Source organism: Bombus vancouverensis, unplaced genomic scaffold, assembly GCF_051014615.1.
Source record: "Bombus vancouverensis nearcticus unplaced genomic scaffold, iyBomVanc1_principal scaffold0022, whole genome shotgun sequence".
Classification (NCBI taxonomy): Eukaryota; Metazoa; Arthropoda; class Insecta; order Hymenoptera; family Apidae; genus Bombus; species Bombus vancouverensis.
Window position 1 is genome coordinate 929,673 of NW_027468913.1, and position 24,684 is coordinate 954,356.

The following is a 24,684-nucleotide window of genomic DNA, read 5'->3' on the forward strand; positions in this document are numbered from 1 at the left end:
AGATAAATGATTTTCGATATCTTACGATTGGTATAAAAGAAACTAGAATGCTTTTGCAAAAATATCTTAACCGCAGAGAGAATTGTTTTATCAAATGGCCGTCATTGAACGCTTGGATCGATTGATTAGGACGGAGTATTTAACGCCACCCTTCGGTGCAAACAATAACTGTGTACGCCGAAGGTAAAGAATAATGAACTAAACCACCGAGCTTACTCAATGAATAAACCAAACTATCGTTCATCATTCATCTAAAGTAGTAAGTAATAATAATATACATAGTATCTGATTATTAATATATACGTATTGTTATTGGCAACGAAAATGTTTAAAAAAATAGCAACTTGCAAATCAAGTATGCATACATATATCTAATATTTTTATATTCCAGATTAAACAAATTATACCCTGAAGCGCAATCTTATTTCGATCTTATCTCCAATTATTCTCCGATATTAATTGGCTAATTAATACATAGAACTATATTCGCAAAAACAACACCATAATACCTGCTATTGCAGTAACAAGTACAGTATCAATTAACTAGAGTAAGGGAAAAAATGAAAGAAATAGGCAGAAGAAAATATCCGTATTATTCGTTATCATAAGTCGTTTGAAGCAGTCGACTAAAGTGGAAAATTGTTCGAAAATAATTTATTTGATCTTATAACTTAAAGTTAGTTTGTTTCTATGTTATATTAAAAATAAACATAATAAAACAGTTAAAATGTTGGTTTCAAGCTCGTTCGGCTTATTGGGCTTATTAATAATAAAATAAGCAATATCGAATATTTATAACATTGTATATTTTGCCGAATATAATTAAAAAGATGTAATCTAGATAGAAAATTATTTCATCTAATAATTTGTATACTTTGGATAATTTCGATATTTTTGCATATTATATAAGTTCTATGGATCGCTTCGCTTTTAGATCTGTCGTAAGTGCAGAAGAATCTCGCGCTACAATGCCTTAAGAATTATACTATGCGAATTATATTATTGACAAAGTAAATAGATGTTTTTAAAAATGTTATTTCCACATAGCGTAGCATAGCATAGCATAGCATAGCATAGCATAGCATAGCGTAGCGTAGCATAGCGTAGCATAGCGTAGCATAGCATAGCATAGCATAGCATAGCATAGCATAGCATAGCATAGCATAGTATAGTAATAGCGGTATAATTTTTAAGCAACTTTTTTAATTCAATCTATATGTAATGCTGGAAAAATGTGCAAAGCGCAGAATTCGAGGAGGATAAAAAGTTTGGCCGATATAAAACGCGAGGGAGAGAGCGCGTTGCGGTGCGGCGTCGCCGCGTCGCCGCGCCGTCACGTAGGTCGGTTGGTAGGGTAGAAGGAGACAGGCGTATGCATAGAGAGAGCACGCACGTACAGGTCGCGAACAGAAAAGGAACGAAGCCACCGCGGTAAGACAGAAAGCGTACGAGATAGATCTCTTTGGAGAGGGGCGGAGGGCGTCAGAGGAGGGTCGCGAAAGAGAGCCAATGAGCTCGACGACGTGGCGCCAGTCGTCGAGTCGCCGTGTTAGTAAGAGTACTTGCTCTCTGATCGTGACTCGCTGCATCCTCGTTCGGAAAGGGTCGTGTCCTGACTCTGTCAGTAGGGGTTGGAGACCCGTGACAAATTCTTCGATTTTTCATCCATCCGATACTCGATCGATTCGTCACAATTTATCGATTTCGTGCTTACCGACGCGGTAACGTCACTGCTACCGTGTGTTATCGTTTCACTCGCGTTTTCTATCCGCGCCTTTTCGTTTTTCTTTTTCCCATCGATACGATACGTAGGCTGAATCGACGACGGCCGAGATCAAGGTCGTCCGGACACGAACTCGACGACAGTGGCTATGTGCAGCTATTACGCTCGAACGAACCGTTGATCGTCGATGATCGACCGTGAGAATCATCGATAATGAAACTGTTTGGTGGCTATGTGACGGGTATGAGGCTGTAAGAAAGCCTTTCCATTGGAAGATAATGTGAGATCGATTCGTTTTAGAGTCGTTCGACGATCAAATAATGGTGACGGTGGTCGCAATGGGACGAAAAGGGCATCGTAAAATAGGTATTGAAAACGATTGCCCGAAGATCTTGGCACTTTTCGCAGTGTGAACGAAACTGCATAGAACGTTACGAAATTCGTAAACGAAAGATTTGAATTTTTGTGTATTTAACCAACGAGTATATGCCCGTTTGATACTTTGAAGATTTTTTTTACGAGAAAGGGGAGAAAAAACGAAGGGATCGACGCTTTGTTGTTGCAAGACGATCGATATTTTTGCGAATTATACGGTGTCATTTGAAATAGTTGGGAAATTAATAACGAAAAGTGAAAATTATTGATATCGATATCGTGAATACCGAAGTAATATCGTTCCTTAAAACGTTCTTTCTTCGTTCGTTCTTAAAACACGCGCACGTCTCTATCGTCGATAACGATCGATAAATAAAATTAATCGAATTGAAAATGAAATTTTTTACAGTCAAGCGAACGCTCGATCCCGCGTTGAGAAAAATCGTAGGGTTGAAGAAGTGGAAAGGCAGAAATTATATTAACCGATTCAGCATCGAATATCTTTTAGACTGTGAGAAAAAGATCTCTCTTGTCAATTATCGATAATAGAAGTACATTTTTTTTTATCTCTCTTACTTTCCTACATCGAATAATCGGACGCATTTTTTTTGTGGAGGAGGAGGAGGAGGAGGAGGGCGCTTACAATCCAGGCGCGATAACCGAGCTTCAACGTGCCAAAGCTGAGTGAAAGGGAGAGAGAGAGAGAGAGAGGAAGTGAAGTCTGATTATTAAAATCAACCTATCGACTGCCGCTTCGTTCAACGTGAAAGATCTGGTTAAGCAAAAAGTGAGAGGAGAGCAAAGGCAAAGGGACTCGGTCAGTGTCGTCGGTACTCTTTTCCATTATGTAGCCACGATCTTCAAAAGGGTTAGAGACCTGCGGAACAGGGAAACTCGGTCAATGATATCGATGTCCGCGCGCGTCCGGCAGCCAGCATGTTTAAAAAAGGTGGTTTGTCGATGGTAATAAATCACGCAACTTGGCACCAATGCTACGAACCTCGAAGCTTTCAACGGATAACTAGCGATGGTATCAAGTTCGTTATATACTCGGAGATCTCTGTTTAAGGCTGTAGTTTAGACTGTTATCCAGATTTCTTGTTACATTTGCTACTTTTGCTACTACTTTGCTACTTTTGTTCGGAATTGTCGCATCTTTCGCCCTCGAGCGATTTTCTAGCTACGTATATACAAAATTCAGCATCTACGTATAAATCGGAATGAAATGTAAAACTCGCTAACGCTCGCTTTGTAGCGTTCGAATTCGTTTTTGGAAAATAAATTTCTCGCTGTCGTATGAAAATACATACGACTAAACGAGTAAAGATACGAAACTTTGTATATTCGAGCGCAATTAAATAGTAATAAAATAGTAAATGCTGTAATACTTAGAAGGGCGTACAAATACTTTTCGTAGCCGTTGCAACAGTTGGTGGCTACAGTTACGCTGGCCAAGTATTGGAATTCGTTGTAGCTCTTAATGAGGATGAACCGAGAAATTATTATAATTATGCGAACGGAATACTGGCCGTGGTAAGGTGTTGACAGTGTAATTCCGACTCTGTTTCTGGAAATACGGATTCGAGGCGAGGGAATTCGAATCTGGTTATCGATCGACCTTCTCTTTCTTTCTAATTAAATAATGAAATTTCGGAAACGATCCTCGAATCGGATCGATTCGACATCTCTGAACAATGTATTCGTTTATCCGTTTGCCCTCTGCTCGATATTTTGTACGCTCTTACAAAAAGTATTTACATTCTACGACATCGATACGAAGATAATATCTTGACTGGCTGATTTTAGTAAACGAGACGAAGCAAAGAAGAAACTAGAATTCAGAAATTAACAAACGTTCTTTTTCCTTTGCAAATGGTAAATCTACGATCTTCTTAGCGTAAATCGGTGGTTAAGTTGGTATTGTTCGTCGTTGAACATAGTAATCGTTTGTAACGTATCTAATACAGCGATCGATTTGAAAGAGGCAAAGAACGTAACAGAGCTACGGGGGAAGCTACGGTATCGACGTATTATCGGAAGGTTGCAGTGTGCAAAGTTTTCGCACACGACGAAAGTGTACGACGTGCTTTCTACGATTTTCTGTCGTTGCTGTGGCTTTGGTAGGAAAATGACGCTGTACACGTTAATATCTCGCGTATAATAAGACGGACGTTTTTTACCGGATCGGATTAAAGGTGAACATTTCGAGTAGAAGAAAAGTGCTGTTTCGAGCAATTACGAGATCGTGGAAACGGAAACGGAAACTGTGCATCGGTAAAGATGGCGGGAAAACTATTTAAAGGGGGAAATTAAAGAGGAAAGAGAAGAGAGAGTGGAAAGATGTTGTGCTTGGACATAAAGCTGGTGTCTCGTTTGCGAGGAGTCTCGTTGACGAGCGGCTCGTCGACGAACGTGTCGGCAGTCTCGTTGTCGGTGAGCTCGACCTCGTCGACGACCGTCGGCATAGAGAAGAAGAATTTCTCGAGCAAGCGAAGCAAAGGGGGAAGGGAGAGTTGCGCTGGAAATGGGAATTCGGTGACGGAAAGCGACAGCGACGAAGAGACGTTGCCTGCTTCTCGGACGATCCAGAGGAACAGGTCGAGATCGGTTTGCGTGCCTACCTTGTCGTCTGCTGCTCGTTGCGCGCATCTTCACCGACGATCCAGCCATCATGCGTACGTTTCTTTAAACATGGTCTATTATCGTTGTGTCGGAAAACGGCTGAGCGATATGCGAGTTTGCGATACGATATAGCAGTTATAACGCGTGTCGTATAGTAACGCGCGCTATTTTATATATTCGATATATTGGCTCCGCTCTTGGCCACTTCCTCGCATGTTTTGTTTGTATTTGTTTTAGGGTGTAAACCTCTGATTACTGCTTTGTAGCTTTTGTCAGATTTGGGTTGGTAAGTATGATACCCAGCGTTTCTTTCCTTTAGCGCTTTTGTCACTTTCCTATAGGTTTCTGGGGTATTAGTTTGTACTTTTACTTGATCCAGTTTGATCTGTTTAATGGTGTAGTTTTCTTTTCCTGCCGTGCTGTTTAGCAGGTCAATGAGGGGGTCTATTATTTTAGCGTCTATGTAGATTGGTGGTGGCTTGGGGGTGTGTTCTTGGTTTTTCTGTAGGGCCTGTGTCCATTTCTTCTGTCAGCGAGCTGAAGGAGTTTTGTGTAGGAATTTATTGTAGCCATTGTTGTTTTTCTGTTTCTGTAGTCCTCCTATCGTTTGTGTTTGTATTTTTTTTTTTTTTTGCTGGGAGTTACAGTCTTCCAGCTTTCGTTATGTTGTGGTAGATCCTTGTTGATGTTGTTCTTTTCGTCGTCTTTTTGTATTATTTCCATCTCTATTTCGTTTGTATTTGAGCAGTTCTGTACTTAACTTGTTGGTTTATTTGGGCTCTGTTGGTCTACTGCCCTGTTTATAGCGTATGTTTCTCCTTTGTTTAGTATTCTTATTGTTGGCATCTTTTGGGTGTTTTCCATCATCGATTGGTTCGGTCCCTTTTCTTTCACTCTTGTCGCGCTTACGGAGGCACTAGTTTTTACGTCTGCATAACTCGACTGCTCGGGCAGAACTGATAGCAATTGAACTGACTGACTTTCCGCTCTCATGCAATTACGGAGGAAAGCTCGGTGTGGGTGTGGTTTTTTGAACGGAGAGACCGGATTCGTTGCTCACACTTTTCGTTAGTAAGGTGAGGGCGACGATCTGCGATGTCCATTGGTTCTAGTCAATGTTAATGAGAGATAAGAGGGAAAGGAACCCCCCTACCAATGTTGCTAGTTGGTGACATTGTTTAAGCGAAAACCCGGATTTTCTGTCAGGCGAATAACCGCATTTTTTGTTAGGTCACTACCCGCTTTCTCCGTAATTTTTAAGAGCACATAATAAACCCAAGAACTTTTCTAAATACCAGCCATAAACTGAACAACTTCTAGAATTTGAAAATCCTCCAGGACAAACAGATTAACTGAAAAACATGTGTTGAAACAATGAAGTTAGAAGTTAAAGGATTGTGGTGGGTCCTTAGATTTATTGAGGGCCTGAATGACGGTACGTGGACCGTTGGCTGTTCAGCAGCGAGGGATGGAGTGCAGATGTTTTACGCGACATAACACCAGGTATTGATAATACTATCGACCGTATGCGATCAATATTCAAGAATTTAAGTACAATATTGACGAAAATTTATATATGTCGGAGATGAAAGAACACCGGAGCCTTTGGAATTTTGGATAATCCCGCAACATTGTAACCTAGAGTCTACTATAGCTGTAACTGAACAATTGTAGTTATTCAATCCGATTGTAATTGTTCGAGATTGGTGATAGTGAGCTTGGGCTCGAGGCGACAGTCAGTTGCCGAACGTAGCCGCGGTCACGGGATGAACGCTTTGCCTAACAAAGGTATGGAGTAATTCTATAGCTCTCCTTAAAAGAAATATTCGTGGCGACACGCGACGGTAAACATTCCAACGGTTTCTGTCCCGTGGCTCGTCACACGCAGACCCTATTCTTCGAGTAAGATGATTGCCAGATGTCGATGCGTCTCCGCAGTACATGTTCGGCTAGCTCGAGGGCCCGTTATAAATCTTAAGGTATAGTTAACTAAAGTCCTTCAAACAGACAAACAGTCTTTGTCCCAACTACGGGAAGATAGGGGAGACATATTTTTCAACGAGCGGCGTCTCCCACTAGCAACTTTCCTTCGAGAGCGGCTAGCATTTTTTTCTAACCACCGATATGGAGATTGACCAATTATCAGCAACGCCAATTTCCCTTACTTGATAAACGAAGGTTATCCTCGACGAATCCTCATGTCCTTAGACACACCCCATTATGGTTTTCCTCTGTGGCATCATCGGGACGGAAACTCATTCTTTCTTGCGATCTCATCGACGAAAAGAGTAACGCCTTACGGCCAGTGAATATTAGGCGTTTTATTAACAAAGAGTCCGACTTAGAGTTTGTGAGCGCGTACATTATTCATCCCGTTCACTTCCGGTCCCGCAGAACCATCGATCGACCTTCGCGCGGAAACATAAACGCGCTTCGTACTCGTATCTTTTGTTTGTAACTCGGCGATCATGCAACACGATATAATGCACCGAGCAAGGGAAAACAAAAATTATTATACGAAATTCCGTTCTTTGTCCGTTACAGAACGTGGATGCGCGTGATACTCTGGATGCGTCAATACCGTTAATTACGTATGTCCAGGCAACACGTTGCTACGTCTTTCAACAGATGCAAATTTATAATACGCTGATTTCTCGTGAAAAACGCTATCGCTTAAACGTTACCTCCAATTCGTCGTTAATTCGTTCCAAATCGCTTAATCTTAATACCTACTAAAAACTACCATGGTTACTTTGTAAATCGAGTATTGTAAATCACAGTGACCAAATATTTATCCAAGATGCGAAGAAATTTGCGATATCGTTCAAACACACACACGCACACACACACACAAAAACGTATAATATATCTTTATACGAGATTATTTATTAATCAGATACGAAAGGAGAAAAAAACATTGTTTCGGTTTTGTCATTTTCTACGGAAGATATTATCTTTAAATACAGTTTCAGAAAATATAGTTTTCGGACTGTGGCGGATAGGACGGACCGAATCGTACGATAAAAAGAAAATAACTTTCCTAACTACGCGTATATGCTAAATTTCATATTACCGATAAATTTCGTATTACCTTATTTCTTTTGCAATTACCGTTCAGTCCTTGAACATATTCCAGAAATACTCATGATACAAGTCTTTTCTTTCCTTCGTAACGTAATATGCATCATATACCGTAAGAACTATTCGCTAAATGAAGCGAGAAAGCGAGAAAGCGACAAGAAACATTGTAAAACATACTACGACCGACTATTTTTCTATTTAATTTTCTAGCTAATTTTCTAGCTAATTTTCTATGCTTTTTATTAATTAATTAATAAATTTTCGCTCGCGCGTTGAATTTCGCATAAAGCTATGCGACTCGGGGGAAAATTTCATTTTATTTCTATATAAATTACCAATTTTATACATAATTTTGTTCGCATAAAATTTAATTCTATTTTCGTTACGTTACGTTACGTTACGTAAAGTTAGATTATACACTTGAAATCTCAAGTATACGATCTTGTATATATTTTTCATACTACTAACTTGTGACTCGTAAAGTTTTTAAAAACATCTGTTCGACGAACGGACGACATTGCTTCGTACAGCGGTAACTACTAGTCGGTAGGATATCGTGGAAGAGTGGAAATTTTGGTGTAACCAACGAGCGGGAGAACGGGAAGAATTAAACCGTAGGAAAATGAAGCGTCACGCGGCTATATCGGCCTCTTCTCGGATGTTCGCAAAGGCCACGACGATGGTAGTTACAACTATGGCTGCGACGCCGACGGTAAGGTCAAGGCCCTCTGCAACCGCCCTACCCAACTCCCATGCAGCTTCGTGGTCACGTGACGCGACTCAAGGTCTTTTCTCCCTACTTTAACCACGCCATCCACCACGATGCACCAGGATTGCACTTTTTTTCGTATATTTGGACGAACGCAGTCTCATAACGTTTTACCTTTATCGAGAACTTGAGAAAACGTTCTCGTTCCTGTCACTCTCTCTCTCTCTCTCTCTCTCTCTCTCTCTCTCTCTCTATTTTCCAGCCTATTTTCCAAGTTCTCCGTTTCGCTTCTATCCGCAGACTTCGAAACTTGTTCTTTGTCCCAACACTCTACATACAATGTTCATATATTTTTCTTCTAATATAAATTTTTCTTTTATTAGCGAAGCGAATATAGCGATATAGAAGAATATAGCGAAGACTTTGTATAATAAAACGCAACGAACCAACGAGAACGGGTATATATTTTATCAGATATATCATACGTATTACGCATATTATCGATATGGTATCGGATATCGTATAGTTTCGATTCGTAAATATCGATATATATATATCAAGATATAAGAATGGCAGTTAATTAGTCAAGTGGTTAAAACACGTCGTTTTTTTACCTTAGTCCGATTATCTGCGTACATGTTTTAATTTGGCGACGAAGAATTATTATTCTCTCACGGAATGGACAATTTTTCATTCGGATGTGTCTTTTCGGGGGTATTTTGGGTCGCTAAAGCCGTAAACGAGGATCGCTGTTCACGGAAATGGACGGTTATGAAAATTCGGCCTTACGAACGTTTGGCGGAAAAAGATGCCAACTGCAGAACCGCCAACACCGTGATCATACAGAGAGGTAAACGGTAAGCAGCAGAAGGAGCGACGATACAGTCAACGCCACCGTTTCACATGCCAATTTTGCCGCTTAGCGTTCGCCGCTCAGCGTCCGCCGCTCAGAGAGCGGCATGATCGCGTCCTTAGCCAGCCGCCTCGTTCTAATCGAATATTTTATACGGTAAAAGCGGTATAATATTATTAACAGTACTACTATTTCACTTGCAGATTGATTTTCCGTACGCAATTATTTATAAATCCTTGATACAAGTTATCGTTACGTTGCACAGTATCGCACAATTTACCATTCTACTGGAAAAATGATCCTTGAAAAATGTTTCGTATAGTTACGCATTCTTCAAAAACCATCCGTATATGTACATGTATTTTATGTGTACAGTGTACAGTGTACAGTGTATAGACATACAAACGATGCAAATTTTCCTATATGATAATTAACAAAAGGAAATAAAATTATTTTTGTATACTTGTTATTATTATTTTTATATATAACTATATACTTCGATATACCATAAAATCCTTGAATTTTGAATTTAACGTTATTTATAACTGGACGATAGTAAGTAAACGATAGTAAAAGCTTTAGTAAAAAAAAGTAACTTTAATACGTTCAAGTGGAACGAATAACGTTGCTGAATCGTCCTATAGCGTAATTACGACGTTCATATTTCATCTACGGTTGTAAATATACAAAGATTCGTTATCGATCGAGTGTATCGATTATCAGTATTCCACAGGTACCTACTCCGTTCTCTTTATGCGAATTATAAACGTGTATTAAAAAGTACGTTAGTTTCTCGAACTCTGCCGATTCACTTGTCCATTTGGTAATAGAATAAAGCTTTGGAAAAAAAGTAAGCTTCTGGCTATACTTTCTGTCGCTAATTTGAAAAATTCATCGGTGTTTTTATATCCGAGAATCGATTTTCGATTACAGGGCAAACAAAATTTTGCCCCTAATCGGCACGATTATGTAATCGTATGTCGCACGATCGACAAGGGTCTGTATGATTCGCGATGAACGAATAGAAACGATAATAAAAGGGAATAAATCGATAATACAAAAGAGAATTTCTTTTCATACAACGCTTCGTTCGCCATAAAATCGAATTTGAAAATATAAAAAGTGGAAATTGGGAAAAGTTAGGAAATCGCATAATTACGGTATTTTCGATTTGCTTATCGATCGATGTTAGGTTCATGCCTAGATAAAAGATACGAGGATGGCAGGTGACGCGGAAGAGGGATCGATGACCTTAAGAGTACACGACGCCGGCTCTATTTCGAGCGGGTCGTACATATGTATATACCGTAGGCCCCGATTAAGATTCAGAATGACCATGAAAGAAGCAAGTACGACGAGCCACGTTTGTTTTCCTATTACATTAGTCTTGTCAATGCTGATAATACGCGGGCCAAGTAAGACGTTATCGTTGAGCACATCCACCGTTCGTTCCACGTCCAGACTTTTCGTTAGAGATTATCGTTAACGTTTCGCGTCGTTTTAACGTTACGCTGCAGAATGATTTTCATAACTTACAGAATGACGCAAAGACAGTGTCGGACTAAAGCTTCCGCAGGCCTCCTTCGTAGAAACATTCTTTAAATGGTCTTTGAAATATAAACAAAAATGTTTAGTTTAGTTTTCCCTCAAATGTATCTTTTTAAAGGGTAAATTTAAAAAAAAGGTAAAGAAAAAAGGGTTACAACCTCCTCCCGTACCTCTTCTCTTAATCGACGCTGGCGCGAACAAAAGTTAATTTACGTTCGAGCGACTGAAACGCGTCTTCTTTCGTAAATGCTACGTTACTTATTATTAACATTTGCAACAAATGCAACTTATTATTAACATTGATTCTCTTATAATCGTTAAAAACTATCGGATTAATTGGTTGGGTCCAAGAGACAAATTTTAATTACCAAAAAAAACGCCATGTTTCGCGGAAATGCGTATCGGCGACGTAATATCTCCCTCTCTAAACGGACATCAAAGAAGGATATACGTGCGCAACGAGTTACGAAGTGCATAAATCAGACAAACTGTCAAACTCAAATTTATATAAAACGAACGAATGCGTTCGTCCCGTGAACAAAAATGAATACAAAAATGAATAAAAAAATTAATACAAAAATTACGTACACAGAACGCATATAACTTTTTTCACATATTTTTTTCTGCCATGTCAAAGTAAAAAGAATTGACGTATTCGAAACGTACGCTTCTTTAAGCAAATGTCGGTACAAACGGTATCGCACAATGCAATCCTTTGTAATCCTATGTAATCCTTTTTCTAATTCACCTACGTATTTTTCTGTTACGTCAAAATAACAAAATATCGGCGTATCTAAATTAAAGTTACTTTATCAGATTGTATGGTAAAGTTACCGAGAGACTTACTACGAGAGAATCGCTAGACTCGGTTGCTAGGAAACAACATTTTATAAATTTATAGCCTAGTCGATATTTGAGTCGATAGTTTAGTGAGAAACTAACATTTATATTTAAAATTATAGCAGACGTTTTAACAATCGAATTATTTAATAATGAATACGATAGAAGAATTAAATACGATAGAAGAAACACTTTTACTCAACTTAGAAAGTACACGCTAAAGCTGCGAGCAAGGAGAAACATGCGAGCGAGTCGAAAAATTTCATACGATCGATTGTCTTGCTGCTTCTACCGAACGATAACGTGCGATAATTGCACGTTTACAAAGACTGTACGTTACACAATGAGCATACTAAGGTATTTCATAGAAGCTTTCCTTGCAATCGCGTTCCACGTAAGTACAAAAAGTACTAGATTCGACGTGGAATCTCTCTGCCCCCTCTCTGTGCTTCACTTGCAAGGTAGGCGCGGGTTTTCCTTTCACCCGGGCCAGTCAGCTCGAGTAGGCCTAACTGCATATACATACGTACACGCTTAATATCTCGTTGAACGCGCATACGTTCCTACGTAACAACTTCACAGGAATATTTTCCATGGCTGCGCGCTTATGAACGCGCCTTCTAACCTTAATCGCATATACCTTTTTCTCGTTTTCTCGTTTTCTCGTTTTCTCGTTTCTTCTTTTTCCTCTTTTCTCTTATTTTACCCATTCTCAGCATTCTCCGATTTCTCCTTTTACTTACGGACGACGATTAATCGAAATCGAAATCGAAATCGAAATACCAAACAAATTTCAAAATACTTGCTACAATCAAGATTTTTATAATTAATATATTATCGGCGTTGTACAGCGCTAAAGATAAAACTGTTATCCGCGATCGAGCCAAAATGTAACATATTCGATAGGATTTATCTTTCACAGCTAAAGATCATTTTAAGAAAAATTATAATCAACGTGAATTTCAAATACGTTGCTTTCGCGATCGATCTTGTATTACGATATATTCTACGATAGTTGATCGGCGAGCGATCGAAAGCGGTGGAAAAACATAAAAACGTTCTAGATAAGACGACCAAGATTACATAAAAATACGAACAATGCCCATTTTTCATTTGCTGGATACGACACTATACGAGGTTATATGTACATGCATGCCGATCGAGGATACTCAGCGGTCTGGTCTGAGTGTCAATTAAAATTATTATAGCCGGTCGAGAAGCATTTTTCAGCAGCATCGGGAAACCGGTTCGCTTTGGCATCGGCTGCAATAGCCAGCTACCGTCGTCTCGTGTAAGTACAGTACCGCATTTTGTTTTCGCCTGGCTCAACGAGATCGCGTCCAATTGGTTTCGCGCTTCGGCAAAATTCACACCGCCGATGCCGATAGAAAACGATCGGTAGCGGCGCCTAATAGCTTAGTTAGATCGCCTTCCCATGATTCCCATTATATACAGATAGCGTAACATTCGCAGCCTCTACCCTATTGTTGTATGATTTATTTAAAAGGAAAATCCGATGTATATATAAAATATATATAGGGTGTGGCAAGACGCGAGTTACAACTGGACAAAAAAGTTATTTCATATAGAAATAAGTAAATGTAAATCATAATATTTCGATTCGCAATTTTCTTTTCCAGGTTATATCACGCGTCCTGTAAAATCCTGTCAAATGCTGTCAAATACTGTCAGGTGCTGTCAAATGCTGTCAAATGCTGTCAAATGCTGTCAAATGCAGTCAGATGCTGTAAAATGCTGTCAAATGCTGTCAAATGCTGTCAAATGCTGTCAAATGCTGTCAAATGTTGTCAAATGCTGTCAAATGTTGGCAAATCCTGTCAAATGTTGTCAAATGTTGTCAAATGTTGTCAAATGCTGGCAAATCCTGTCAAATGTTGGCAAATCCTGTCAAATGTTGGCAAATCCTGTCAAATGTTGTCAAATGCTGTCAAATGCTGTCAAATGCTGTCAAATGCTGTTAAATGCTGTCAAATGTTGTCAAATGCTGTCAAATGTTGGCAAATCCTGTCAAATGTTGTCAAATGTTGTCAAATGTTGGCAAATCCTGTCAAATGTTGTCAAATGCTGTCAAATGCTGTCAAATGCTGTGAAATGATGTCAAATGCTGTCAAATGTTGTCAAATGTTGTCAAATGCTGTCAAATGTTGGCAAATCCTGTCAAATGTTGTCAAATGCTGTCAAATGCTGTCAAATGCTGTCAAATCCTGTCCAATCCTGTCAAGTCCTGTCAACCTAACCCCAAAATAAATAAAAACTAATTATAACGTCGCGTATCTTACGTTTCTACTGGAACGTAAAGGAATGTTGCGTTTCTGCGTTACTTTCCCCTCGACTTGTCCACATCACCGCCTAATTGCATTTACAGTCGCGTATCTGCTGAATCAAAAATACAGATTTATTATCCTGCATATTTCCAAACGCATCGTTCATCGTCATATAGATGAGATCGAAGAATTGTCCTCCAGAACCCCTTGGGGTTAGGTTGATTAATTTAAAAAATCATTCAGGCTAATTTATTTTCACCAAAAACATTTAAATGCTAATAGCAAATTGGCAATGGGAAACAAACAGATTTAAAAGGGATTCGTATTAACGATCATCGTGTGCAACCGAAGCACGTTCGTATTTAACGCTTCTCTGTTGGCAATATTTATAATACACGGGGCGGTACGTTTACAATCGTCGTAAGTCGATTGGATAAGAAAGTAGATGAGCGGAGGAATAAGTGTAGCTAGCAATAAGTACGCGGCATGCTCGAAGAACTTACTTTGTGAAAACAAATAGGAGGAAGAAAAGAGGAAGATTGCCGTCGAGTAGCAACAAATGATCGAGGTGCGGTCGGGCCAGTAAGTACGTCGGGAAAGGTTCATCAATATTCATAAGTCTCACTAGGCCTATCCACGTCTCAAGGATCCAGGGAGTTTCCAGTACACGCTCCTTCTCCCTATCTCTATTTTTCTCTTTTTCTCTTTTCATGTACGTGTCGTGTGCGACTACGTATACCCGACGAAAGCCATTCGCGCGACACGGATTTGTCTTCGTAATGCGCACATTGCACGTATGCGCGCATACCTATTCCCACTGCATAAACTGCATTCTATATCGACATTGTCATATCGCGTTACCGTTTTCATATCCCTGTGTGCGTCGGGGCAAACATATATTTGGATGTCTCCTTCTACCTCAATACTCCTTCTACCTCTGATAAAATCGCAAAATAAACAAAGACAAATACTCTGAAATATCAGCTGTGCTATATATTTGAATCTAAAGTATTTCACGCTTTCTCATCGTTCAAGTTAGCTGTATCTGGAATTACGTCGTTTTCACAAAAATATCGAATACCGTTTAAACAAACAGGACCAAGATTAATTAAGAAATATTCGTTTCGATATTATATAGTATGTATATATTCTATATGTAAATAATATTCAGTTTTAATAAGAAAATTTTGCAAAACAACCTGTACATTTCGATATTATAATAACGAACTTTAATCATTTTTATTACGTTTTATTACGTTTTATTACGTTGACCAAACGGTAACGGCATTTGCAAATTTTTCTTCCAACTAGATTTCCAACTAGAAGGAAATTATTCAAATAATTAACTTTAAAACGTATGCATGCATGCGCAGAGACTAGATAATATGTAATATCGGTATTGTCAACAACTATTTTTCAGCCAAACAAAAGATATCAACTTTTCCATAATAATTTCAATATATTGACTCTTTATATTTGGATAATACGAATATAGATGTCTTTGTTTCTTATTTTTCTTTGTATTTCTATTGCTTTTTAAAACCAAACAAGTTATATCAGAAATCATTATTTACGAATTAGTTGTATTTAAATGTGCGTTGATAGGTGCGTTTAGAATGTATAATGGATAAGCTGTGTATCACAATAAGAGTCGAGTTGTTTTAAAAGTTTAACATATTCTTAATAACCTTAATTGTACAAGATGGCTTATAAACATTGACTTAATCTAAAATAAATATTTGACAATTTAATTTTTCTTCGAAATTCCATTCATTTACCACTTAATAATTATTTCAACATTTAATTTTACATTTTAACATTTAATCTCTTTATAACAAAATGTTTGCTCACTCCTTTTTGATACTCGCCGAAAATACCTACCAAATTTTATCCAATCCTACGTTACGTTATAATTTTAAAAAACATTCTCTGTTAATGCCAATTTCTCTTTAACATAGTCTTTATAACATTTACTTAGTTCGTTCGTTTACTTGTACGTGCATACATACGCGCATACGTATGTAGATCATATGTATTTGTACATATAGTCATGACAGTCCGTGTATGCGTACGCGTATTCGTATACGTATTGCACGTGTAATGTATACACATGTACAGTATATAGTTTGCGGTCGCGATAAGATCGAGAAGGAACTTGCGCAATCTCGAGTTGCGATTACCACTGTCGTGGACAGACCCGTCGCCGCCACTGTCGATAGATTTTACCTGTATCTTGTATTTTCTATTCTATTAACGGAGAAACTACTCGTTACCTTAAAACTTTAAGATATAGAGATAGATACAAGAATCGTATGAAACTTCTTAATGAAAATGACTTTCGTAATGTTTCCAACGGTAACTCTACTTTTATCTTGCATTGCCATATTCTCAAGTCGGTGCTTAAAGGTTACGTTAACACGAGATACATACAACGAGGCTAGGCTATCTCTATCGCATGTATCGCGTAATAGTTGCCATTACATTTTTATTTTTTTCCCATCTATCTAGTATCCAGAATTTGAAGTTTCGAAGGAAGAAATTTTAATCGACCGAGTGTTTACAGAATATTTTTCTAGGTTAGGAAATACGTACCGTTCGTTCATTGCAAATCCGCGAGATGACCTCGAAAGTGATTTGCAGGCTTTGGAAGAGGCGATTGCAAAATCGGAATGTCTGATAGCAATACGCGTTTCCATGAAATTTCAGATACGCAGCGTGAAACATCGTGGATGAGCAACATTTGACAACTTATAGACGTTATTATTGGATTTCCTATATGATTTTACATTTAATCTGAACAATTGAAAATGCAAACGATACGATTAATACGATTGCTTTCAATTTACTAGTTCATTTCGCTAGACATTTATTCACATGTTACAAATTCCACGACTAATTTATTTTTCTTATTTTAAATTTTTAACATTTTTCTTATTTTCACATGTCACATGTAAATACATACATATATGTATATACGACAGAGGATTCGGCCGAATAACGTGATTAATAATAATTGATAATAACACGAGGCGATTCTTTATGCAGAAATAAGAAGGACATATAGAATACAAGTTTTCTTATGTGACGCTTCGTTCTCGAGAAAATCGGCTTTGAAAATTTGTCAATGATTCTATGCTCGAACGTGGCTAATTCCGAAATGGGCAGTAGTACGTAAACAACCGTAATTCCTGTAATCTTAGTAAAGCAATTATCTACCTTAGGTAGATATAAATATATAATAGATATATAAATAAATGCAGCGAATTTTTATCATTATTATTGGTAAATGTTCGCAAAACATGTCCATGATTCTTTGACATGTCGTCAAGGTCATCAACCCGAGCAGTGTTACAAAGCTTTTGTTCGAGTGTCGCCGTTCGTTAAAAACTTATTATTTAAAAAATGTTTAAACGAAAGTACATCATTTTTCGCACATTATTTACATTGAAATACAAGCTGATTCTTGATTAACTTAAAATTCGATTTGCATCACTGTTATCATATATATGATAAAGTATAATATTATTATATTCAATTATAATAATCAATGTATATATGTATATATGTATATTGATCCTACTGTATCGAAATATCAAATAATTGTAATATAAACTTTTCAATGTGACAATAACTTTTTAACAAACGGCGACATCTAATTGAAATCTTCGCAATGCTTTACTCAGGTTAACGACCTTGTATTATTTTTGAAAAATGACAAGCGACATGATAGATATAGAAGAAAGTATGTCGGTGCTAAAATTTGTATCAATAACGTCATTACTGATTGTGTTCGCTATTCTCACGTATACTGCTATAGGCTAACGCCCCATTCATTCGATCCCGTTTCCTTTTTTCTGTAACAGCCAGCCTCGAGTCAGTGATTTTCTCGTGTTCTTCTACTTCTTCTCCCTATTCTCTCAACCGTTTTCCTTTGTCTTTCTCAATTTAGTTCATTATTTCGATAAAGAATATAAGAAGAATGAATTTACTGTACGAATTCTTCTTAATTTATTATACGAAGATTGATTTAGCTTCAAGGAATAAATTAAAGCAGAAACAAAATACATCCAGCGTGCTCGTGTACATACTCAAAAATGATTGATTGTAATATGCGCAAGCCTCGATGTAATAAGGAAATACTATACAATACGATACGATACGATACGATACGATACGATACGATACGATACGATACGATACGATACGATGCGATGCGATGCGATACGATGCGATGCGATACGATACAATTTCAGTAAAGAATTATTAGTAACATACATTTTGTAGAACAGAAAGCATTATTAAATTGTTTGAGAAAGTTGTATAACTTTGATTGTACACCATATGTCGTAAGATGAACTCGTTTTCTAATTATTTTCTTTACTGCTTATCTTAATGCACAACCTTATTTTACCCTTATCTTGCTATTACATTTATTTTGCTATTTTGCTATTTTGCTATTTTATTATTTTGCTATTGTCTATTCAATCTAACGTATTCGAACGTTATCCAACTACTAACCATTATGTGTATACGTCTATCTATTATTTATTGCACAAATCTTTACCTTTTTATCTAATTTACCTAGTTAATTAGCTACGCACTTTATCTTCGCACTGTCCTTCTTCTTCTTTTCCAATTTCTTCATCAGTCTACAGCCCTATTTTTACTCCTTTGTTCTTTATCTCTCCTATACTAAATATCTATATATGCTATTACTGATCCCTCTAATTGCCTATACTCTCTTGTCACGAACTCAAATAAATAAATAAATATATATATATGAACTAGCAAGAAACTATAAACTCTGGCATAACAAGATTATTGTACGCTATACACTATATATTAAATCGATTCGATTCAACGATAGTTTACATTTTCGAAATAATTCTTGTAAATGGAGTGTTTTATTAATTCGAGTAACTTCCCATTATAAAAACTTCATCGTGAAAGGGGGGAATGAGAAGTACTATAGTTTAGGTCGGAGGAAAGTAAAAAAGATCGATATTGAGATGAAAGAATCGTATAACCTAAACAGGACAGCTAATTATTCTTACATAATTTTTAGTCTACATAACAGTGTAATTCTTGCATCGTTCTATATAGTTTTCATAATTCTGGTATATCAAAATACGATTTGGTAATAAATACAGAAATTCCATTAGCGAACATTAATTAAAATCCAATACGATCATAGAATGTCAGACTTTCGTTTCAAGTTCCTTGATCGAAGATAACTTGACTACGCGCTAGATTTCGCGTTCGACCTTCGATTTGATAACGTTAGGATAACATTTCGATGAGAATGCATTTATCACCTCACGCGGAGCGATTAAACCGACTCACATAAGATTTCATACACGTGAAAAGTGATATCCTTATTAAAAGAAAAACGAAACACGACATACTAGTACTAATAAAAGCGTTCCACAAATAGATAAAACTAAAACTACTAAAAATATTGCTAGCACTCTACAAATACTTTCCCCCTATATTAAAACAATATTTACTTTTTTTCTCTGCATTACTACAACCAAAAATTTAAATGAAAATGATTTCAATTAAATGATCTCTGCACATTTTTATTCGTTACTTATTCCACGACGATCCTTCTTTCCACATACTAGAATCTCCAACGTTCGAATTTTTCCAACGTTCGAAATTCGAATTTTTCTGTAGTTGTTTAAACGCATAAAGACGTTAAACATCTATAACGACATAATAACAAAGTGGATGCGTAGACAAGCATGGGCTGGAATTCGATAGCTCCGTTTCACATACAGAAGTCACCAAATTGCATCATGAGATGGTGAATTCCAATTTCCATGTCGATCTTTAAACACATAAAGGTGTCGAGCGTCGACGAGTCAACATAGTGGTTTCGTAGACGAGTTAGAGGTCGAACTGGAGCTCGATAACTCGTCTTCTTGGCTTGACGGATTCACTTAGAACACGAAACGTCCATATACAGCGCATTGCGAGAGAAAGAAGTCAGCGTGCGCGCGCGCGCGCGATAGAAGAAAACCTTCAGCCACAAGAATCTCGCGTTAAGGAGCACTGATCCGCACTGTGCATCGTGTATTACCCCGGGGAGGTGGGGATAGAGGTGCAGAGTGCAAGAGGGGAGCGCAGAGGGGCTCAAGACCGGTCACGCCGTCATGCCAGAAAGCCTGCGCGCCGAAATATCATGACTGTTCAACTCGGTTAGCCTCTCTTGCTGCTCCGATTACTTCGCCCCGTTCGTAGACACGCGGCTATATCACGTTCTCGTTCTTCTGTCGCGGACGAAAGTCGCGGAATCATGAAAATTTTGTGTCAACAATTCCGTCCCATGGATTAATATACAGAGCGGAGTAAAAAGGGATAGAATTGTGATGTATAAAGTATAAAAGGGAAGGAGAGGCGGATAATCGACTCTAGGACAGGTGGTACAAACACGGAGGCTGACAGCTGATAGTTCGTGACTTTTGTATCGAGGGAAGTTACGAAACTCGTTACCACGAGAAAGGCTACGACACAGTCTCGCAGGAAAGAAACGGAACACGTCGGTGTGTGAGAACGTGCGTGTCGAGTGCATTCGCGAGTGCATTCGCGGTCGAGAAAGAGAAAGAGGAAAAGGACGTGAAGAGACAAAAGGGAGAGACGGAGAGAGATAGATAGTTAGAGATAGGCAGACAGATAGATAGGTAGGTAGATACATAGATAGATAGATGGATGGATGGATGGATGGATAGATAGATAGATAGATAGATAGATAGATAGATAGATAGATAGATAGATAGATAGATAGATAGATAGATAGATAGGGAGAGAGAAAGAGAGAGAGAGAGAATGCGCGAAATCGGTAATCGATCGATCTGCGATCGAAATTCACTGCGTCGCTAGGATATCGTCCTACCAAAATTGCGGTGATGCCCTTAAAGCGAAAGAACACGTTTGTCAGGGAAAAAATAAGGCGAAATGCGAAATGAAGGGCGAGACGTGGAAGAAGGGTAGAGTAAAAGAGGAGAGAAGAAGAGACCGACGAAGGGAAAGGGGATAACGAGGAGAAGGAGGCGGGAGTCGAGGGGTCATCGGGAAACATAATCTCTGTACGCGCAACGTTCGAGTAACCGACCGAAGTAATTTTCGACTTTACCTTCACTTCCGATACACTTCCGCGTATCCTACACTTACCTTATGTTTCGTGCAACCCTACGATCGCGATGAAGATTGCCCGTAAGCGTTCGCGTTTGAAGCCAGCGTCTGAGATCACACAACACTCTTGACAGTTTTCCGCGATGATGTACGGCTCGGCTGGTATAGTTTTTTCGGCTAGCACACGAGGACAGACAGGCCAATAGATCACAACACTACTACCGACACTTTCGATACGCGACACTATGGTAGACGTACGATCGGGCGTCTTCGGACGAAGTAACAGGCAAGCGAAAGAGCTTGGCACACCTTCGCGTCACGTTACAACGAGCCACGGGCAGCTACAGTCACGGGCTACCTCGGACTCTCCGTCTCCGTCTCCGCTGTTGACTGGTGGCTACCTCGCACCACAAGCTCGTCTCGTACCTGTGTCTCTCTTTCTCTCTTTTTCTCTTTCTACGCTGGTGCTCCGAGCCAGCAGCCGGTAGTACAGTGCATTGCCACCAGATGGACGTGTGTATCAATGTACATAATGCATATAGCGAGCGATTCTACACGAAATTGATTTGAAACGATACTCGAGAAATGGACACCAAAGAAAAGAAATTTCAGAAATTGCTCCATTCGGCGTTTCATCGAGTGTATCTACAGGTACGTTCGTTAAAGTGGACTGATAAGGTATAAGATAAAACGTAACAGCTCGTAATAATCATTGAGCATAAATATGTTTAAACGTAACTTTTTTTATTATAATCAGTGGTACAATCGTAAAGACTAGTTGGAGAAACATGTTAAACGCTTGAACTTAACTTCTATTGCTATAATAGAATTTAATTGTTAAGTAACGAAGGAAAAATTACAGATTAATTATATAAATGTTAAGAAAACCTTATCTTATTTAGGATGTTCTTTTTTTAGAATACTTTGATCCATCGATAATCGAAGCAACTTAAAGAATGATTGTAAAACGTTTTAGATTATCAATGTTAGTACAGATTTATACGACGAATAACCTATTTAATTATAACTGGTAAATCGATACCTTTTATTTTACCTCTCCGAATATCTTACTAAACAGTCGTATTATTTATTAGATAGGTTATAGCGAGATAATCTTTAGAGTCGATTTTTGGGGTAATTTTAATCGAGGAACGTGCAAAACAACCGAAACGTTACACGGAAGCAGGATTTCAATATGGCGGACGCGCAACTTGATCTAACCGAAATCTCGCTAGTAGATCGAACACATGGTTCGTCATAATGCATCGTTTATTTTCTAATAGAGTATTACGTGTACCCGGTTTGTTATCGTTTATCCTGTGATTTTAGTGGAATAGAACAAGTTAGAGAAACACAAGTCGATCTTTGCAAGAATATGGAAGGTATAAGTGTAGATTTGCAATCAACTAAGTATGCAGTCTATCATTTTTGAGAACATAGTTAAAAAAGGTAGAACCTCGATAGAAAATTGTTTTGTGCCTACCAAGTATCGTAGAAAGCACCGCACCCTGCACGTTTTACATATTTTTTTATATTATTTGTATTTTATCTTCTCAAATCCTGCACTCTCAAACTTTCTATAAACTCATGAAAATCCGCAGTCTAGTAATTACTGTTGTATTTCATGATTTTTTACAATTAATTAAAATTTTATTCACAGACTGATTGATCAACGAAATCGATCGATTTTATTTTGTGCACAATGTTTTTCATAGGTATTTTAGTTACGAGATTCGAACATTTTATTTTACTTATTCGTCCATTATTATTATTATTATCATTATTACTACTACTATTATTATCATTATTGTTGTTGTTGCTGTTGTTGTTATTATTAGTATTATTATTATTATTATTATTATTGTATATATGTTATATCGTATTGTTTTATTACGTATATTTCATTACGTCAATTAGCATTTATGAAATATTTCGTTAATTTAATGTACTTGTTCTTCGCTCATTATTATTTGGTATAGAGATATAGGAAATAATTAGAAAATATGAAAAAATATATAATAGTCTGTGAATAGTGAACAACGAGGTTAAAACGAATTTCGCTGATATTACAGTATTATATTAGAGTTCGATTACGATATTGAATTCGGCGTTAATCAAGTGTCGGGGAAAACTTATTTTACCGATTGCAAAAAAATGATTCTAGCGTTATTAATTTAATTAAATTGTTAGTAATATCGCTAGTTATTAATTTAAAGTAAATCAGTAAAACTTGACAAGCTCGAAGTATAGAAAGTAATAAAAAAATTTCATAACAATTGAAATGAATTAGATTCCATTCGACAAGTAGATTGCGGCGCAATATTAAATAAATTGTACAGAAATGATTGTATGGGATTTTGTAGAGAAACAAGGTGTTTTAATTAGAGAAAATGATTGTTTTGCTACTGGCGCGAATAAACCATTAGCTGGATTATATTTAGTGTTATTAATTACGGTTCGACTTGAACGATTAAATCGAATCTAATGTTTGACATGAAAGTTCGTTAAATTAAAGTGTATCGATAGATCAATAGGGAAACTAATATTTCTTCTGTGAAATTGTGCAATCGCTATTATAATTAATGGTTTTTGTTAAAATTCTTTTCGTCTATCTTCCGAAAACCCGTTGAATGTCGTCACGAATCTGGAAAATAAGACGGGAATTTATTCTTTGTACGTTAATGTCAGATAAATTAGAGGAAAGAACGCGGACAATTATTATTATAAGACTCGGCTGATAGTGGCATATAAGTCAGGTAAACGTAAATGATCATAGTTCAACGCTCGAGACTGACCGGGGTCGCCAAAGCATTTTCCTTTAGCTCCGCTTGACAGCGATTGGCATCTATAATTCTCGACGGTGCGGTGTGGCAAAAAAGTCGCGGAATGCGTTTGATTTGAACCCGTTTAAACGCGTTTCAGGAAACGTGAGCCAGCCCTTTCCACTCGTCACGATCATATCGAACCGATCGTTTTCCTTTAAGCGATTATAACCGAAGCACGAAAGGTGTATAAATATTAGGAAAGAGAAAAAGGAAATAAATTAATCTAGGCAGGGTTGCGAAAGTATTTGAAGAGTATTTGAAATTTTATAGATTTACGAGAGCGGATTTTTCAGACTTTCAGCAATTCTTTATAAAATATGTATAGATGAAAGTTCAACATTTACCTTGAACTACGTATCTTTTCGTATATGTACAATTTTGTTGGTTTTGTTTATGTAAACAATCGTTGTGCAATCGGTGAAATTGACGATTAGAAATCATTTTATAAAAATACGAGAATCGAGAAGAAACTGGTGCTAAATCGAAAAAATAAAATTATCGAAGAGAACATTTTCTTACATGCGAATATTCAACTGATCGTAATAGACACAATAGAAAACAGAAAATTGATTGTAATAGAAAAATGTCGAGTTTTACAGCATATGAAAAAAATACATTGAGATCGGAGAGAACGGAAAGATTCGACAAATTCATCGACGAATTTACTAAGAGAAAAGTTTCGTGAGAAT

At 37.6% G+C, this 24,684-nt stretch overlaps 2 protein-coding genes and 1 long non-coding RNA gene across 7 annotated transcripts in view; 2 read left to right on the top strand and 1 right to left on the bottom strand.

Annotated features, from left to right (window-relative positions):
- LOC143302388 (uncharacterized) overlaps positions 1-21,546 on the bottom strand; it is a 32,660-nt gene extending 11,114 nt beyond the window's left edge. For all 5 annotated transcript variants that reach the window (XR_013060786.1, XR_013060783.1, XM_076626429.1 and 2 more), the window contains exon 1: positions 21,210-21,546. The gene's annotated coding sequence lies outside the window, so the exon portion shown is untranslated. The remainder of the gene's footprint in view (positions 1-21,209) is intronic.
- LOC143304129 (uncharacterized) lies at positions 3,680-14,253 on the top strand. Its single transcript, XM_076626493.1, has 3 exons — positions 3,680-4,773; positions 13,392-13,579; positions 14,213-14,253. The coding sequence occupies exons 1-3, from the start codon at positions 4,439-4,441 to the stop codon at positions 14,251-14,253; spliced, it is 564 nt and encodes a 187-aa protein (XP_076482608.1). The 5' UTR covers positions 3,680-4,438.
- LOC143304091 (uncharacterized) lies at positions 7,365-11,455 on the top strand. Its single transcript, XR_013060787.1, has 2 exons — positions 7,365-9,367; positions 9,567-11,455. It is a non-coding gene; the product is annotated as an uncharacterized LOC143304091 (long non-coding RNA).
- Positions 21,547-24,684: the final 3,138 nt, after the last annotated feature.

Excerpts from the sequence above, each read along its gene's own strand:
- LOC143304129 (XM_076626493.1), top strand. The coding sequence starts at position 4,439 with ATGTTGTGCTTGGACATAAAGCTGGTGTCTCGTTTGCGAGGAGTCTCG. Across the intron at positions 4,774-13,391 it reads CGACGATCCAGCCATCATGC|GTTATATCACGCGTCCTGTA; the intron begins GTACGTTTCTTT and ends TTTCTTTTCCAG. Across the intron at positions 13,580-14,212 it reads TCAAATGCTGTCAAATGTTG|ATGAGATCGAAGAATTGTCC; the intron begins GCAAATCCTGTC and ends ATCGTCATATAG.